At 44.0% G+C, this 19658-nt stretch overlaps 1 protein-coding gene and 1 long non-coding RNA gene across 4 annotated transcripts in view; one reads left to right on the plus strand and one right to left on the minus strand.

Moving 5' to 3' along the window:
- The window catches only part of LOC145658602 (uncharacterized), an 18001-nt gene extending 12059 nt beyond the window's left edge, over positions 1-5942 (plus strand). The window contains exon 3 of the long non-coding RNA XR_014124236.1: positions 5297-5942. This is a non-coding gene — a long non-coding RNA (uncharacterized LOC145658602). The remainder of the gene's footprint in view (positions 1-5296) is intronic.
- unc13c (unc-13 homolog C (C. elegans)) overlaps positions 1-19658 on the minus strand; it is a 143515-nt gene that overhangs the window by 71363 nt on the left and 52494 nt on the right. For all 3 annotated transcript variants that reach the window (XM_081716214.1, XM_081716215.1, XM_035525330.2), the window contains 4 exons: positions 18841-18994; positions 18649-18717; positions 15323-15412; positions 6574-6702 (listed from right to left, as the gene is read on the minus strand). In XM_081716214.1, the coding sequence (XP_081572340.1) occupies positions 6574-6702; positions 15323-15412; positions 18649-18717; positions 18841-18994 (442 nt within the window). The remainder of the gene's footprint in view (positions 1-6573; positions 6703-15322; positions 15413-18648; positions 18718-18840; positions 18995-19658) is intronic.

Consider the following 19658-nt stretch of genomic DNA (forward strand, 5'->3'; position numbering starts at 1 on the left):
ATGGGAAGCACGGATATGACTTGCGAAGCATGGATCTAACAAAGTGTTATCTCAAACAGGAGCACTGAGCAGCAAACACACATACCTGATTGGTTAATACTCATGAGAGAGTTTTTACCATGATCCCATGCTACAACTGTAGAACATTTTGGTCCTAATTTTCACCTACTATTCATCCAATGATTCTGACAAGTCTGTTATAGAGAGTGCCAAAGGAGCGCTCTCCATGGTCCTGAATCAACACTGTAAGAAGAAATATGGGCGTTAACACATCACTGGTGCACTGTATATACAAGTAATGCCTCTGTTTTTGGAGTTAATGAGATCATAATGAGATCATATTGGGATCATAATGAGACCATAATGAGATCATGTACACCTACACAGAAGATGACCTGATTGAATGGGAGTCTTCTTCGGTGCATGGTGGTCTGTGCAAATAACGGGGAACATAAAAGCACTGAGCAATCCTGCAAGTCATATTCCTCCTGCCTAATCTAAATTATTTTACTGATCCACACACACACACACACACACACACACACACACACACCAAACTGTCTTTGTACTTGAGATTTATAGTCTCTGCTACAGAAACAAAAGCAATTTTTCCCAACCATGCCGGTGTTCCAGGCAAAGATCTGTCACCGTGAGAACGTGAACCCTTCGTCCTTCTGTGTGTGTGTACACATGGTCCACTGAGTACACTTGCTCTGAGTAATAGAAAATCATCTTTCAGAACTGCTCCATTGGGGGTGAAATAATCCAGTCAATTATGTAGCAGTGTTTGCTTTGATGTCTACCTCTGTCAGTCAGAACAAGCTGCCTACCTGTGGTACTGGATGTGGATTTAGTTTGTTTTAACATATTTTTAAATTTAACAGCTACACAGTAGTTACAATAGGTATGAATGGTAAAGGCAACAGATATTCAAAGGAAACCATTACATCAGTGATGTAACTGTTACATCAGCAATGCAACCATTACATCATCATTAGGCATAAGCATGCCATCACTATTGCCATGTTGTAACACTGGGGTTGTATTTCAGGTAGTACTTCTGGACTCCTGAATCTCTGGTCTATGAAAAAGTATATGAACACCTGACAATCACACCTAAATGTACAACCCTAGAGTTAGGGTTAGGTTATAACAACCCTATTGTTAAGGTTAGGTTATAGCAACCCTAGGGTTAGGGTTAGATTATAGCTACCCTCTGCATTAAGAAGTTGCACTCCCTTGCAGTTTTAACAGTCTCCAGCCTTCCACATAATCCTGGAGAGTCTCTGAAGATTTGTGACCATTCAGTCAAAACATTTGTGAGGTCAGGCAGATCTGCTGGGCTGACACACAGTGATCTAGTTAATCCCAAAGGGGATGTGTGATGTTGGGGTCAGGGTCCTTTGTCGGGTTCCTACACACCAGACCCATCACAGCATATTGGTAGAAGCCTGGCTTTGTGCACTGGGCCACAGTCTCGCTGGAAGTGAAGACTACATTCCACTAACTGATGTCACAACGTTTTAAGCATATCGAAGTGTCTTTGCATGCTGTGGCATTAACATTACCCCTCATTGGGGTGACGGGGCCCCATCCCCAGGGCATTTCCCCTTCACAAGGGTTCACTGCTGGTTCACTGGCCCTTGGGACCCGCAAAACCCAGACTGGTCCATCAAAGTGCCAGATAGTAAAGTGTGATTCCTCACTCCAGAGAGCACTTGCCCACTGCTCCAGAGTCCTGGGGTGGAATGGTGGTGTTGCTCCGACATGATTCCATGTAAACGATAAGCGATAACACAGCTGGTGATGGTTGATCTAGCAGGGCACAGAGTTCATGAGCTGACGTATGGAAGAGGGGATATCGTACGGGTGTGGCAGAGGGGACATCGTGTGGGTCTGCTGCGTTCAGCTGCTCTGAGCGCTTCTCTAGGACCACGTCCTGTGTTGGGTCGTAGAGACTGCACGGCTGTGGGATTATTATCAGATTAGGAGAGGTATATACATATGACTGGCGGTATATTGTAGGCAAGTCTAGAGGATTTTTTTTCTGTCCTTTTGTATGTGTGTGTGTGTGTGTGTGGGTGGGGGTTGTTTCTGCTTTAGACTACTAAGGTCTTGCTCAACTGTTTGGAATCTCCTAATTTAATGATGGCAGTAGGAACAGCTGCCTGGCCACATGACCTGATTCTATTAGAGGTTATTTTACTAGTGTTTGCATTCTAGTTTTTTGATCTAGTTTGTATTCTGGTGATGCATTATGACAACTGTTGCATAAAAACAGACAGAGCATAACTTCAGCATCTGTCTGTGACAGGGTGGAGTGATGACATCATCATGACACAGACACACGTGCTCACACACACACAGACACACACACATACACAAAGTACATAGTGTCTTTAGGCATAATTTTAAAAGATTTTGAACTTCTTGAGGGGTGTTGTGTGTGTGTGTGTAGGTGAATGGAAAATATCGAAGGTTGAGCATTTTATATTAAAGATGAGATGCATATTTGGGTTATGAATATGAATGGCCAACTGGCCTATGGAATGATTTAGAATGAGAGAAAAAGAGTGACAAAGAGAGGGAGAGATCAGAAGGCGAGATCATTTTCAGTCTGACTTGTGGAGGGAGGATTTACTTTCAGAGCTGAGAGGAATCCTCAGCCCCCAAACAAATGTGTGTCTGAGTGGGGTGAGGGGTCTATCTGTCTGTCAGTCTGTGAGTGTGTGTGTGTGTGTGTGTGTGTGTGTGTGTGTGTGTGCAGAGATGGTATGAAAGTGGACATTGGAGCCCTTTGGCTAGTGCAGAATAGAGGTCTTCCCAATAAACCCTCCAGTAAGACCAGAGAGAGACCAGAGAGACCAGTAAGACCAGAGAGACCAGAGACATGTCCTCTGCTTGCCTAATTTGCCACCCAGCGAGGAAGAGGCTTCCTTAAAGCACCCCAGCACTGAGGGCTGTGCTGTGGGAGCTCTCAGTGGAGCCGACAGAGCAGGGGCCCAGCCTGGTGCCTGCTAGGAATCTGGGGTGTGTCCAGTGTCCGAAATACAAAATTAGAATTGAGGTAAAATCGTTTAAAAACATGCATAATTTACAATACACATATACCTCTGAATTCATAATAGAAAAACAATGATAAAACAGCCTGCAATCAGTTTGCAGCTACAAAGATGAGAGATAACTACACCCCTGATGGAGATCACTACACCCCTGGTGGGGATCACTACACCTCTGTTAGAGGTCAGTACACCCCTGGTGGGGATCACTACACCCCTGGTGGGGATCATTACACCCCTTTTGGAGGTCAGTACACCCCTGATGGAGACCACTACACCCCTGTTGGGGGTCAGTATACCCCTGATGTAGATCACTACACCACTGGTGGGGCTCATAAGAGGAGATGTTTGACCATAAAATGTTCAAATTTGCAATGAAAATTACAAGTACATACCAGTTAGACTACAGGGAAGACACTCATATAGCAGTTAGACTTCACATACCAGAGGACACTCATGTTTTTGTTCAAACTAACCCCTAGTGTAGGTTCTGCATGTCAAACCTAGCCAACGTTCTCTAACAAATGCAGTCACTAGTAGCTCAATTTCTTCACTGTACTGCAGAAGAACACACTGTTCTCCCACACACAGATGCAGTACCCCAACCCCAACACCTCAGCAGGCTGGTCCTTCATTCCCGTTTGCCTCTCGGGTGGTTTTGGGAGGGGTGTTCAGTACAAGGTGTTTCCACCCTTATGACCCACTGCTGCTGAATATGTTCTGGTTAACAGAAAAGCGCTATGCTCTAATGCTGTTATTGACTGGCGCTGTAGAGAGATAGAGGTTTCCTTGGGGACTGCCTCAGAGCTGACAGTGCACCGGCTGATTGGGTGGCCCCATGCTCTCTTCTGATCGCCATGGTAATTAGAGAGATCATCCTTTTGTTATTACAGCTGCCGGACTGCTCTGATCCCTACAGGATGTTTGGACTAAGAGCCATTCAGACAAGCACAGAGGTTCACTTAAGCCAAGCGACAAAAATACGACAACATGTGACTCCGAGGTGCCCAATCAGGACATCAGTGGTGAATCATCCGAGGGGAGGAGCTCGGAGTTCAAGTCTGTGGGTCAAAGGTCACAGGAGCAGGCTGCATTCCTCTCATTACTCATGTCCCTTGGAAGCACATAAGACTGTGTGCCATTGCAAAGCAGAGAAACCAGTAAACACACACACACACACACACACACAAATACATACACACACACACACACACACACACACACACACAGACACAGACACACACACACACACACACACACACACAGACACACACACACACACACAGACACAGACACACACACACACAGACACACACACACACACACACACGGACACATGCACACACACACACACACACACACACACACACACACAGACACAGACACACACACACACACACAGACACACACACACACACACAGACACAGACACACACACACACACACACACACACACACACACACACACACACACAGGCCACTGGGGAGCCTACAAGATGGTGAGACACATGGGACTCCTGCCAACAGCAGACAGTGAAAGAAAAGAGAAAGCAAAAGTTAAGCTTTCCTACGAGTGAATAAGAACACATGTAATCATGACTGTTACATGTAATCATGACTGCTACATGTAATCATGACTGTTACATGTAATCATGGCTGTTACATGTAATCATGGCTGCTACATGTAATCATGACTGCTACATGTAATCATGACTGCTACATGTAATCATGACTGTTACATGTAATCATGACTGTTACATGTAATCATGGCTGTTACCTGCAATCATGACTTACCCTCAAAGGGATGATCATAACCCAACTTGTCTGAGACTGTTAGTTTTGTTATTGCGAGAGGTAACTGCACATGATTGTCATTCTCTCTCTCTCTCTCTTACTCTTTCTATTCAGAATGCAGACATGAATATCACATTGTTGAATGGCCTGCTTCCATTAAATAAGAACTATATTTATATCTCCATGGTGCCTTAATTATAAATAATGCTCAATTGAGTTTAGAAAGACAAAGGGAGAGGCAGAGAGAGAGAGAGAGAGAGAGAGAGAGAGAGAGAGAGAGCAGGAAGAGAGAGGAAACAGCATGTTTTGACATCATCTGAATTTGTGATTACTGTGTTTCTGTAAGTGGATCAAAATCACGGCAGATCCATGATTTAAAAATGGGCTTCAGGGTGACTATCTTTTCTATCACAGAAACCATCATTTGGTTTCTGTCTCTCCAGGTTGCAGGGGTCCTGGATCGTCTGTCAGCACAGCCAGAGTTGCAGAGTGTTCCTCTTTCTCCAGGGATTTGGGGAGGAATCTCAGAGCGCTGAGCTGTCCTGAGCATGCCAGAGAGAGGATGAATGGAGCAGATGCAGCACCGGGAATCCCAGGACAGGAGGATTACCTCTGATTGGCTCTCTCCTCTCAGCTCCTCAGAGAGCTGTATGCACTCTGGGTTTGGTGGGAAGCATGTGCGTGTATCAGAGACGGTGTTACCTTCACTAATGGATCTGTCGGGGTGTGGGAGTGTCACTTTTGATGCTGTTGTAGCTTTATTCTTTTATTATTGCTTGGATTGTGCATTGCACTGTATTGTGATTATTATGTAACTTCAAATAAACTCTGTGTGTGCTTATCTATGTGTACGTGTGTGTATGTGTGTATGTTCGTTTTTGTGAATGCGTGTGTGTGTGTGTGTGTGTGTGTGTGTGTGTGTGTACATGGCTAGGGGGAACCGTGTGCAAGAGCATGCATGTGTGTGTCTGTGTGTATGTATATGTGTGTGTGTGTGCATGTGAGTGTATGCATCATTCATCCATGCACTGAACGTGTGGGGGTTGGTATGAACATATGTTCCTTCCTGGCTTTTGCATAGTTGGACTGCAGTATGATTCTCTACTGTTTCCAGATCTTTCCTTTTCATTCACTATACACTTCCTGCCATATCAACTGCAGTCTGGGTGATTTCTAAATATTTTCTACTCATTGTACTATACGATACAATAGTCTCCCAGGATGTTGGCATAGCAAAGGAGGGAGACACAGCTAAGAAAAGGAACAAACCAAACCACATGACGTCATGGTGTAATGGGTAAGAAAGAGGGGCTGTAGGTCAAAGGTCAAAGGTTAAATCACTACATCATGCTGTGACTTGCATATCACATGGTTCTAGGGTCAGTACACAGGGTTGCTTATATAAAGTATATTTGCATGTGTGTAACTGTCTATTTCACTGTGTGTGTGCTTATGTGTGTGTATGTGTGCATGTTTGTTTTTTGTGAATGCATGTTTATGTGTGAGAGTTTGTGTGTGTGTGTGTGTGTGTGTGTGTGTGTGTGTGCTTCTGTTCTGTGGATAGACCATAACATAATTTTGGAAATATAATTAAGGAAGAAATCAGAAACCCACCTGTAAATCAGTAAAACACCCACCCACAACCTGCCACACACCCAATTTCTGATCTAGTAGGACCTCTGGGTCAGTACCTGGTCCAGTTGGGTTTCTCAGACTGTACCTGGTCCAGCAGCTGGTTGTAGAGCTCATGGCAGTTGTCAAAGATGTATCTGTATGTGGAGTCCAGGCAGGCTCTCACGCAGTCCTTCACCACCATGCCGGCCCTTGGGGGACTCTGCAGTTCCTGTACCTGAAGGAGACAGTCCATCACAAACCACTGTCACACTACAGGTGGAGACGGTCCATCACAAACCACTGTCACACTACAGGTGGAGACGGTCCATCACAAACCACTGTCACACTACAGGTGGAGACGGTCCATCACAAACCACTGTCACACTACAGGTGGAGACGGTCCATCACAAACCACTGTCACACTACAGGTGGAGACGGTCCATCACAAACCACTGTCACACTACAGGTGGAGACGGTCCATCACAAACCACTGTCACAAACCACTGTCACACTACAGGTGGAGACAGTCCATCACAAACCACTGTCACACTACAGGTGGAGACGGTCCATCACAAACCACTGTCACAAACCACTGTCACACTACAGGTGGAGACAGTCCATCACAAACCACTGTCACACTACAGGTGGAGACGGTCCATCACAAACCACTGTCACACTACAGGTGGAGACAGTCCATCACAAACCACTGTCACACTACAGGTGGAGACAGTCCATCACAAACCACTGTCACACTACAGGTGGAGACAGTCCATCACAAACCACTGTCACACTGCAGGTGGAGACGGTCCATCACAAACCACTGTCACACTGCAGAAATATTCCGCACTAATAACCCAGCCTGTCAGTGATTAACATGTCTGGTTTTGCACATTTGTTTGTTCTTATCAAAACAGCATCAACCTTTTCTACACTGAAACAAAGACCCCAGGAGAATTGCACAAATGAAAAGGAACCCCCCATCAACACCTGCTCTAAATGTTGCATGGTTTAATGCCAAAGTTGTTTTTAGTTTGCTTTTTAAGTAAAGTTATATTAGCATTTGTTCATCAGTCATCAGGGTTCCTCTGTCGGTTTCATTTCGGACAGATTTAACACACATTCAGATTATATATTTTCTTTACTTTTATGTTGAGGCTACCCAGTCATCCAGAATGTTCTTTGACACAGAGATCCTGTCTCACACACAGCGTGACACAAGATTTTAGCAAAGCAGTGCAGAGCTATTGGTAATGGTGTCACAGATCGCCCAAACATTATAGTTTTTTTTTCCCTATTGTTTATGCAATAAAATTTAAAATAATTCACAGTTAGTGAAAACAGAACTTGAAGAAGCAAAACCTCAGCCCAGATCTGCACAAGCACAATCTCAGCCTCACACTTTCAGCAAAACACTACAGTGTTTTACAAACTACTTCTCTTCTCACTTCTCTACATTAGACAGAGAAATATAACATGACCTCAAACCTTTCAAAACACTCCACCTGTGAACCAAACGATCAGCCACAGCTGTCAAATGTACAGACACTTGGTGGTTAACTGTAAACTCACCAAACAGGTGTAAGCACTGTAAAAATGTAATAGGTGAGTTTACCTGTCTGTACAGGTGAGTTTACCTGTCTTCAAGTAAAAGACCCACAGCATAAATACGTATGTAGGTATGTAATGTATACTTCAGTATTGTGTGCTGCACACACCCTTTTCACATGTACGTTTCTGGTAGGTCTACACAATGTTGTCTTTTTTCTTTTTTCACAGTGTTGAGTTGTGCAAATGAATTTTGATGCAATCTCACAAGAATTTATCTTCATAGACGAGGCTGGATTTATCCTGACAAAAGTGTTTCATTTGTTTGCATACAGAAGATCTGAGGTGCTCTGATACTTGTGTGTGTGGCTGTGTGAAGTGTATGTAGTGTTTTGACAAAATGAGCCTTGTTTTCAACATTGTGCTTAAGCAATCATAAAAAAGTGTAAATCTTTCAGACTCAAATTATGGGAGCAGCACCTCCCCAAGGCCCTAGTGCTCCTTTATCTCAGTATATTGTGAATTTGGAGACACAATGACACAGTTGAATAAGAATGAATGAATGAGAACTACTGATGATTTAAATTAATAATCCACGTCCCGTCCCGTCCAGCTTCAAGCGATCCACCATCATCCCCGTCCTGAAGAAACCTCGACCCTCCGACCTCAATGACTACCACCCTGTTGCCCTCACATCAGTCATGATGAAGTGCTTTGAAAAGCTAGTCAGAGACTTCATCACATCTTCACTGCCAGCCTCCATGGACCCACTGCAGTTTGCATACCGCCACAACCGCTCCACTGACGATGCAATTGCACATCTGCTCCACACTACACTGACTCACCTGGACGAAGGGAGGGGAAATTATGTTAAAATGCTGTTTGTCGACTACAGTTCAGCATTTAACACCATCATCCCCTCCCTACTCACTACTAAGTTGGAGGATCTAGGACTGCATACATCCCTGTGCGACTGGATCTCCAACTTCCTAACAGACAGACCACAATCAGTACGGGTGGGCAACTGTGCCTCATCCACCCTCACCCTTAGCACTGGTGCTCCTCAGGGTTGTGTCCTAAGCCCCCTGCTCTACTCACTGTACACCTACGACTGCACAGCCACTTCCAGCTCTAACACCATTGTCAAGTTTGCTGACGACACCGTTGTCATGGGTCTGATCTCGGACACGACGAGAGGGCCTACATGAAGGAGATTAAACACCTGGAAAACTGGTGCCAGGAAAATAATCTCCTCCTAATCGTCAGTAAGACAAAGGAGCTGATCGTGGATTGCAGCAAGAAGCAGGAGTGGCACTACCAACCTGTGAGGATCAGTGCAACCACAGTGGAGAGAGTAGATAGTTTCAGGTACCTTGGTGTTCACATCTTGCAGGACCTGTCCTGGTCCTGCCATACCAACTCCCTGGCAAAGAAGGCTCGTCAGCGTCTTTACCACCTCAGACGCCTAAGAGACTTCAGACTGCCCTCCAAGGTACTGCGGAACTTCTACACCTGCACTATCGAGAGCATCCTCACGGGGAACATCACAGTCTGGTTTGGGAATAGCACCAAGCAGGACAGACAAGCACTCCAAAGGGTAGTGCGTTCAGCAGAGCGCATCACTCACACGGAACTTCCTGACCTGCAGACCATCTACTACAAGCGGTGCCAGACCAAGGCCAGGAGGATTGTGAAGGACCCCACCCATCCCAACAATAGACTCTTCTCTCTGTTGAGGTCAAGGAGGCGCTTTCGCTCCCTGAAGACCAAAGCAGAGAGGCTGAAGAAGAGCTTCTTCCCACAGGCCATTCAGGCCCTGAATCAGGGAAACTGATAAACTGTGGGGACCACCACCTCCATGTAACATAACTGTATAACTGTATATATATACACAACTATAAATATGTTATGTTATTCTACAGAACGGATCTGTACATTCTGTACATTGTACATTGTGCATTAGGCCTTCCTGTCACCTTCTCGAGATTCTCTCAGGTTTTATGATTAGTAAATGGATCTGTACATTCTGTACATTGTTCATTGTGTATATAATCATAATATACATATATTGTACATACATTGTTAATATATTTTGTACATACATAGAATATATATATTCCTCTTTGCATATATATATTTCACATATATAGAATATCTATATTTCTCTATGCACCCCTGTTTTCTTTCCTCAGTTTGGACAGAGCACTCTCCACCATTTCACTGCGAGTTATACTGTGTATGACTGTGTATGTGACAAATAAACCAAACTTGAAACTTGAAACTTGAAACTTGCTTATTTGGGAGGGCTAAAGAACATTTAAGAAGGGCTATAGCCCCCTAAAACATGCCATCAAGTATAGAAGTATATAAGTTTCTCGTCCTTACCCGAGAGGTATTCGACCCCAGCTCTTAAATTCATGATTCACTCCTGGAACACCAGCAGTTTATTTATGCCATAGAACCGAGAGAAATGAAATCACATCTCCTGAGGTCCTGTGGCTATAGACATCCCAGCTCTGAGTCAGATCCCAGACCTGCTCAATTCAGTCACTGACTACAAAATCTATGGCCAGAAGCTGCAGCTGAGATCACGGCCAAACTTTCACATACATTTTGTGTGTCAAATGAACAATGTTTTATGTATTTTCTTTAAAATATTACATAAGAATATTTACAGATGATTTTGTCATCTATGCTGTAGGATTGCATGTAAAATGTGTGGAAAATCAAATCTCAAACAAACCAGGTATAGTTTACAGCCAGTCCAAAAAGACAGGGTTTTATTTGAAGTACAACTCAGGAAGCAGATCCCTGTCTGATTCAACTACAGAAGATCCCAATGGCTAATATACTGGGCTCCTTCTTGCTTAACAGTATAATAAGCAAGAAGTGTCTGTGTGTCTGTGTGTGTGTGTGTGTGTGTGTGTGTGTGTGTGTGAGTGTGTGTGTATGTGTGTGTGTGTGTGTGTGTGTGTGTGTGTGTGTGTGTGCGTGTGTGTGTCACATCTTCAGACACAAGAATGGTGGGGTGTCCCCATCACACATCACCCATAATGCATTGTGACAGTCTGAGCATGTATTCTGTACCTCACAGCACTCTCTCTCTCTCTCAGTGGGAGGGGCTATTTACCCTGTGTTTTTAGCCATGGCTGATTGATTTGTTCTCCCTCAAATCACATAATGTCAGTCATTAAAGGGCCGGTACACATATGGTCAGTGAATAGGGTGGACATTTGAGAAAGGTGGTGACGATACAATTTCAGACAGAAATTGATTGACATATGATTGTCTGTATGTACAGTGCATGTGTGTTTGTGTTTATAGAGATTGCTTGTGTACACTGTGTAGAATCGGGTACTGTGGTACAGGGACAGAAAATGCATTGAAGATTAAGAGCATATTTCTTTATTGAATGAATAGGTTATTAGTTACTGAAGGCCTTCAAGTCAGTCCAAATACTGGAAGACCTCAGTATTCCAGCATGCAGCACACCGGACTGGTCAGGAGACCACAGTTTGCGGGACCTGAATCATACCAGCTTCTTCAGGACAAATCGCAGGGGACATTTCCTCCTGAGGTGTGAGACACCATGTCCCCTTTCATGCTTATCCTGCACTGACATCCAAGCACTACGACCCCCGGCAGTGAGCTGGGTATGTGGGCAACACTATGTGCCATCTTTGTTACCAGAATCTCACATCAGTAGCAGAGCTCGCAGGCTCCTGGCTGATCCTTAAAGCATATGTGCAACCTTTTCCTGATGTGGGCGTTTGCCTGACATTCAGTTCGCTTACTGAAAATTTGCTGGTATGTTGACAGCCGATTTATAAACCTGCTGTCACTGGAACACCATTTCCGAGCGTCTGGGACATGACCTGGAAACAAGGCCGGCCAGTGGCTTTTTGCAAACCCAGACACTATTCAATATTCTTGAATTCTTTAAGCTTTGATTTCTCCAGGGTTTACCCAGGCACTTGCTTATTCTAGAATGGGGAATTACTACACACGTGGCAGGCAGAGAGAGGCAGAGACACTAAACACACGTGCGGTGCAGTCTCCTGGGAAACACTCTGCAGAACACTTTTCCTAACACCACAGTTTGCTGTTTAACGAGAAATGTTACAAATGCACTTGACAAGAACCCATGAATACGACAACCATAATATTCTTCAACTGAAAACATATTAAAACATCGATATGAACTTCCATAAGTCATCGCGGGTAGGGTTTTTTTCTTGTGAGACATTATTTGTGAGACATAGATGCGCGCACACAGCTGTATGTCTACCTAATGATGTGAAACTCAACAGAAAACAAATGTGAGAAGCTGTATTTTTAATTCCACTGTCTCTGTGTGCAGTAAAGCACACTGCATCCAAACACTGGCTGTTTACTTTCACAGATTGGTCCGGATGAAGATGCTTGTTTGTACCCTCCTTCCAGTGAGTGGAAGACAGCTGATCTGTATCCTAGCTGGACACACCAGACACACAGAGTGGCAGGGGAAGGCAAAGTCACTGAACATGCACTCTTCAGAACCCTCGCCAAATATTAAAGCCCCAATAAGCAATCTCAGGAAATCACTGCGCATGTTAAAGGTCAACAAACACTTTTGTTTGGGAAAGGGTTCTCTTAAATTCAGGTATATTATTTATTTTCTGTTAAGGCTTATTATTCAACAAATACTGACACGTTATTCTATAGCTACATTGAATAATTGAAAAAGTGCCAGCAGTGAGGAAGAGGACTGCATTAGTGAGGAAGACGATGGTAGCAATGAGGAAGAAGACTTCAGCAGTGAGGAGGAAGACTGCTGCAGTGAGGAGGAAGACTTCAGCAGTGAGGAAGAAGACTGCATTAGTGAGGAAGACGATGGTAGCAATGAGGAAGAAGACTTCAGCAGTGAGGAAGAAGACTGCATTAGTGAGGAAGACGATGGTAGCAATGAGGAAGAAGACTTCAGCAGTGAGGAGGAAGACTGCTGGAGTGAGGAGGAAGACTTCAGCAGTGAGGAGGAAGACTTCAGCAGTGAGGAGGAAGACTGCTGCAGTGAGGAGGAAGACTTCAGCAGTGAGGAGGAAGACTGCTGGAGTGAGGAGGAAGACTTCAGCAGTGAGGAGGAAGACTGCTGGAGTGAGGAGGAAGACTTCAGCAGTGAGGAGGAAGACTGCTGCAGTGAGGAGGAAGACTTCAGCAGTGAGGAGGAAGACTGCTGCAGTGAGGAGGAAGACTTCAGCAGTGAGGAGGAAGACTTCAGCAGTGAGGAGGAAGACTGCTGCAGTGAGGAGGAAGACTTCAGCAGTGAGGAGGAAGACTGCTGCAGTGAGGAGGAAGACTTCAGCAGTGAGGAGGAAGACTTCAGCAGTGAGGAGGAAGACTGCTGCAGTGAGGAGGAAGACTTCAGCAGTGAGGAGGAAGACTGTTGCAGTGAGGAGGAAGACTTCAGCAGTGAGGAGGAAGACTGCTGGAGTGAGGAGGAAGACTTCAGCAGTGAGGAGGAAGACTTCAGCAGTGAGGAGGAAGACTTCAGCAGTGAGGAGGAAGACTGCTGCAGTGAGGAGGAAGACTTCAGCAGTGAGGAGGAAGACTTCAGCAGTGAGGAGGAAGACTGCTGGAGTGAGGAGGAAGACTGCTGCAGTGAGGAGGAAGACTTCAGCAGTGAGGAGGAAGACTTCAGCAGTGAGGAGGAAGACTGCTGCAGTGAGGAGGAAGACTTCAGCAGTGAGGAGGAAGACTTCAGCAGTGAGGAGGAAGACTGCTGCAGTGAGGAGGAAGACTTCAGCAGTGAGGAGGAAGACTTCAGCAGTGAGGAGGAAGACTTCAGCAGTGAGGAGGAAGACTGCATTAGTGAGGAGGAAGACTTCAGCAGTGAGGAGGAAGACTTCAGCAGTGAGGAGGAAGACTGCTGCAGTGAGGAGGAAGACTTCAGCAGTGAGGAGGAAGACTTCAGCAGTGAGGAGGAAGACTGCTGCAGTGAGGAGGAAGACTGCTGCAGTGAGGAGGAAGACTGCTGCAGTGAGGAGGAAGACTGCTGCAGTGGGTCAGTCAAAAAACATATTCTGATTTTAAAAGCAAAGGCACGTGTGGGTGGGTTGAGTTTCTCTCTCAGGGACACAACAGCAGTCTGGGAACTTAAAGCACACAACCATGGGGCATCAGAGCTCAAACCTGAAGCCCACCCCGGACGAATTACCCCCTAACCACTAAGCTATTTGCCACCCTCTCCATTCATGCAAGACCACTGTTGTGTCAACATAGTTGCCAATGTTTGTCCTTTTATCAGTTCATGACTGTGGGTCTAATAAACTAACTAAGGAGCATGAAGTACCTTTTAAAATATAAATGAGTGTGTTGAGCGTTGAGCTGTTTGAGAGTGAGCTGTTTGAGAGTGAGCTGTTTGAGAGTGAGCTGTGCTAGAGTGAGCTGCGAGAGAGTGAGCTGTGTGAGAGGGAGTTATGTTAAAGCGAGCTGTGCTAGAGCGAGCTGTTTGAGAGTGAGCTGTTTGAGAGTGAGCTGTGTTAGAGTGAGCTGTGTGAGAGTGAGCTGTGTGAGAGGGAGTTATGTTAAAGCGAGCTGTGCTAGAGTGAGCTGTTTGAGAGTGAGCTGTTTGAGAGTGAGCTGTGTTAGAGTGAGCTGTGTGAGAGTGAGCTGTGTGAGAAGGACTTATGTTAAAGCGAGCTGTGCTAGAGCGAGCTGTGTTAGAATGAGCTGTGTGAGAGTGAGCTGTGTTAGAGTGAGCTGTATGGTAGTGAGCTGTGTTAGAGTGAGCTGCTCAATTTACAGTAATGACTGAGTGAAAATAAAATAAATAAAAAACAAATTTGCGTAGACAGAGCAGTAAAATCTTATGAACTGATTTTTTTTTTTTACATCAAAGATCACAGCCATTTTAACTGAAGCAGAATTATAAACAATAATTTTGCATGTGGACCTTATAGTCCCCATAGTTGCTTAGTATCTTATGTTCTCTCACTATAGTGTGTGTGTGTGTGTGTGTGTGCGTGTGTTTGTGTGTGTGTATTTGTGTGTGTGTGTCTGTGTGTGTGTGTGTGTGTGTGTGTGTGTGTGTGTGTGTGTGTGTGTGTGTGTGTGTTTCTGTGTGTGTGTGTGTGGCCCAATAAAGAATGTCAGTCACTGACAATGCAGAGGAGACAACCTGAAAAAATCTTGGCATAGATGAGAATGCCTAAATTAAGTGGTTGTCATTTAAGATGGATTGTGTGCATGTGTGTGTGTGTGTGCGTGTGTGTGTGTGTGTGTGTGTGTGTGTGTGTGTGTGTGTGTGTCTGTGTGTGTGTGCGTATGCATGCCTTCATCCTGAAGAAGGTGATACTGGTCAGCAGGTCCACTGTAGATTTGAGGTCCTGAAGTCGCTCTGGGTTTCCAGCAGGAAAATTGTCCTGTGATGACATACAACAGATGAGGATAGACAAATCTCTTGCTCTCTCTCTCTCTCTCTCTCTCTCTCTCTCTCTCTCTCTCTCTCTCTCTCTCTCTCTCTCTCTCTCTCTCTATCTCTCTCTCTATCTCTCTCTCCCACACAAACACACATATGCACGCACTATACAGTATAAATTATATGTCCCTTCCACCCTCCATGCAATTTCATTGTCAGTTTAATTTGAAATCCCATTATAGTGCCAGTACTTGCTAGAAAATAAAACTGAATTGAGTGGGAAAATGTCTGGAAAGTGGAGCTGAAGTAGCACTAATATTAAAGTATCACTAATACTACAGTAGCACTAATACTACAGTAGCACTAATAATACAGTAGCACTAATACTAAAGTAGCACTAATATTAAAGTAGCACTAATACTACAGTATCACAAATACTACAGTAGCACTAATGCTACAGTAGCAGTAATAATAAAGTATCACTAATACTAAAGTAGCACTAATACTACAGTATCACAAATACTACAGTAGCACTAATACTACAGTAACACTAATATTAAAGTAGCACTAATGCTACAATATCACAAATACTACAGTGGCACTAATACTACAGTAGCACTAATATTAAAGTATTACTAATACTACAGCAACACTAATATTAAAGCACCACTAATATTACAGTATCACTAATACTACAGTATCACTAATACTAAAGTATTACTAATACTACAGCAACACTAATACTAAAGCACCACTAATATTACAGTATCACTAATACTATAGTATCACTAATACTAAAGTATCATTAATACTAAAGCATGTCTCTCTAGTTATACATAAACATAAAAATGTAAATGAAGATAAATGAAGTCAGTACATTTATACATTTATTTCAAAGTTAGGACAACTGAATAAAGGACTGGACAATTGAGTCAAAGTAATTGTTGCCCACAAACAGTTGAGCTCTCACAGCCTGGTCCAAATGTAACTCCATGGTAACAGGTATGGCAGGGACCACAGATGTGCTCCACTCTCCTCGGATTACAGCGTGAGGATTAACCAGCTCTAACAAACATCCAAGATGCTTTTACGCTTCTAGAAATTTTTGTACCTTTCATTTTATTTTATATGATGGGGGCTTTGCTGAGGACAATCTCACATACATAAAATAATCCTGTATTACATCCCATAGGTATAAAAATGCCTGTACAAACAAATATGTCTGCTGATATGGAACTAAATGAAAATATGTTATTGTGTGTGTAAATGAAAAACCTATATATGAGTGGAGAATGTGTTTGGCAGCAATAAAACTCTTAGCATGTACAATGTATGGCATATTGTATGTTAACATGACACATGTGTGTTATAAATCGTGCATCCTCTGTCATGTATGTCCACACACCACAACAAATTCTCCTCCGGATTAACATCTGGGGTCCTTTATAAAATCAGTTTTGCAGTGACTTGAATAAAATGCCAGTGGAAAAAAAGTTTGGAATTTGGACCCCTTAACTGCTTGGAATTTTTTGGATATGAACAACTATGAAGAACATTCCAGAATACACTCTGATCACTGAGGTAGAGTCTCTGGTGGGCCAGGTTTAATTTGGAATCACTCTTTACCCCACCTGACCTCTCTAAAGTCAGACAGCAATGTGGTGAATCAGTTTTGGGTGGAGGTGTGTGGTCCTAATTTTGGGTGGATCAGTGTTCGTCCTGATTTTGTGATAAAAGGCTAATGAATTGTTAGCACCATCTGGTCCAACGGTGATAAATCTTATGCTTGGCTACATGTCTTTAATATTTCAAGGTGTTAACATGCAGAAATAAAAAAATATATTCCAGTTTAATATTAGATATAAAGGAAGAGAAGAAAGTGCACTGTAGAGATAGAGGTTAGTTGAGTCTGTTAGGTTGGCGTGGAGTGGCGGAGCGGCTGGCAGACAACTGTAATCATGCTTTAAATGCCATCCACCAAGATCCCCCTTTAGGGCAAAAGTTTCAGACGGGAGCAAGGAACAATTCTCGGATCGTAGATGGAGCGATTCTCAAAGGTCAGGAACTGTGGTGTAGTAAACACTGGCCTATAATAAAGATCAGTGACAGTAACTGGCAAGGATTCTTGAAGCTATGGTGGCATTCTAGAAGCTATAGAGGGATTTATTCAGAAATACTGGTGTGGCTTCCAGAATCCAACCATGGCTTCTAGAAGCCACGACAGCATTTCGGAATAAATCCCAGTGTGAGGATGGGACAGCTGTGTCTGCTGTTGGTGCAGTAACTGCTGACTTTGCTGAGCAGATTGCTTACAGATCTCTTACCATTAATCAACTCAAAAGCTCAAAAAAAACCAAACAAAAAAAACCAAACTATATTCATATCTAGTAGAAGGGAAGGACAACAGCTCAGTATCCGTGCGGAACTAAACTGGCTTTGACAGGAGTGTCCAGGCTATCCCAGCCATGTCCATGCAAGCGTCAGGGAAAAGCCAGCTCACTTAGGATCAAAATCGCATGGTGAGGAACTGTCTGAAGCAGCACTACAGGGGAGGAAGATTTGAATTGCATTACCGTCAGAAGGCATTGCAACGAAACAGACACGTGAACTGAAGCTGATTCTTCCTGGCAGGCTGCCAAGTGCATGCATGCATGTGTGCACGTGTGTGTGTGTGTATGTGTGTGTCCCTACCTACCTGCCACTAGTTTGTCAGTACTGAGACTCATTCAGGGTCAGATGCATTATATAACTGGAAAGTCTAAGAGGCAGTCCCTTCTGCACTAGGGAATATTCTTCTGCTGCACTCCTAGCCATTTGTCCCAGGTTTTTTTTTTTTTTAAAAAGCTTCTTTTTTTTGAGCATCAAACCTGCAGAATAGTCCTGATGTCTTAATCTGCTGGAGTGAAGTCAGGGGCTGGGATTGATGTAAATAACAAATGGCAAATAACCAGGGAACCAATCAGAACAAAGGCAAATAACCAGGGAACCAATCAGAACAAGGGCAGGGTTACACAGACCATGAACACAGCATTAAGCCATCTTGGTGTTGATTAGTAAGCTTAAAGCTTTTCTCTTGGGAGCAACTGAATTGTTTTGTCGATTCCTGATTGCAGACATTCAGTAATTTAATTAAATATTTTTCAAAGTACTAAGTGAACGATAAAACCTGAACAATGTAACTGTTTGTTGTTAGTTAATATTGTGCAATATTTATTTCTGTAATTCTTCAATTCTACTTACCCGATACTTGGACAAATCAATCCTCAGAGAGTTATGCAATTGATCCAGGAGTTTCACAAACTTCTCTCTCTGTGGAAAACAAGCAGCATCACATATTTTCCCCAAAGCACACATCCTACCATCTGTCCATCCATCCATTCATCCATCCATCCATCCATCCATCCGTCCATCCCACTGGAGACATGGACTGACCCCAAAGTTTGACGCAGCAAATCTGTCGGAGGCGGAGATGTTTGTGGTGGCCGTGGTGGTGTGGGCAAAGTAGGCGTTAATGTTGGCCAGCAGGTTGCTCATCACAGCAGGAACGCCAGGGCACATGTACTTGGAGGACAGGCAGGAGAAGTGTCTGCAACACAGCGAGAGAGGAATACTGAAGAGCTAAAGAGGAGACTTCCAACCCTGACCTGAGCTCTCCCTGACCACGAGACCATTATAACAGCTACAAACCACAACTACACAGAGTACTGGACAACTACAAGGTCAGTGGCCAGCTTTGAAATCTCATGTTGGTGCAGTAGTCTTGTTACCGTTTTTGTGGTTGTTGTTGTCTTGTTGCTGATATTTTTCCAGATGACATTTAGTATAAACATTTATCCAAATGAAAAATGCTCTGGTATGTAGCATATATATATATATATCTCCTGTGAAACAGGTAAATCAGGTGAACTGGGCTGTAGATAAACTGGGCTGTAACTGAACTTGGCTGTAATTGAACTGGGCTGTAATTGATCCTGGTTGTAGCTGAACTGGGCTGTAGCTGAAGTGAGGCTGTAGATGGACTGGGCTGTAGATGGACTGGGCTGTAGCTGAAGTGAGGCTGTAGATGGACTGGGCTGTAGCTGGACTGGGCTGTAGCTGGACTGGGCTGTAGCTGAAGTGAGGCTGTAGCTGAAGTGAGGCTGTAGTTGGACTGGGCTGTAGCTGAAGTGAGGCTATAGTTGGACTGGGCTATAGTTGGACTGGGCTGTAGCTGGACTGGGCTGTAGCTGAAGTGAGGCTGTAGCTGGACT

The sequence above is a fragment of the Electrophorus electricus genome, chromosome 6 (assembly GCF_041902795.1).
Source record: "Electrophorus electricus isolate QZ-2024a chromosome 6, ASM4190279v1, whole genome shotgun sequence".
NCBI classification, from domain to species: domain Eukaryota; kingdom Metazoa; phylum Chordata; class Actinopteri; order Gymnotiformes; family Gymnotidae; genus Electrophorus; species Electrophorus electricus.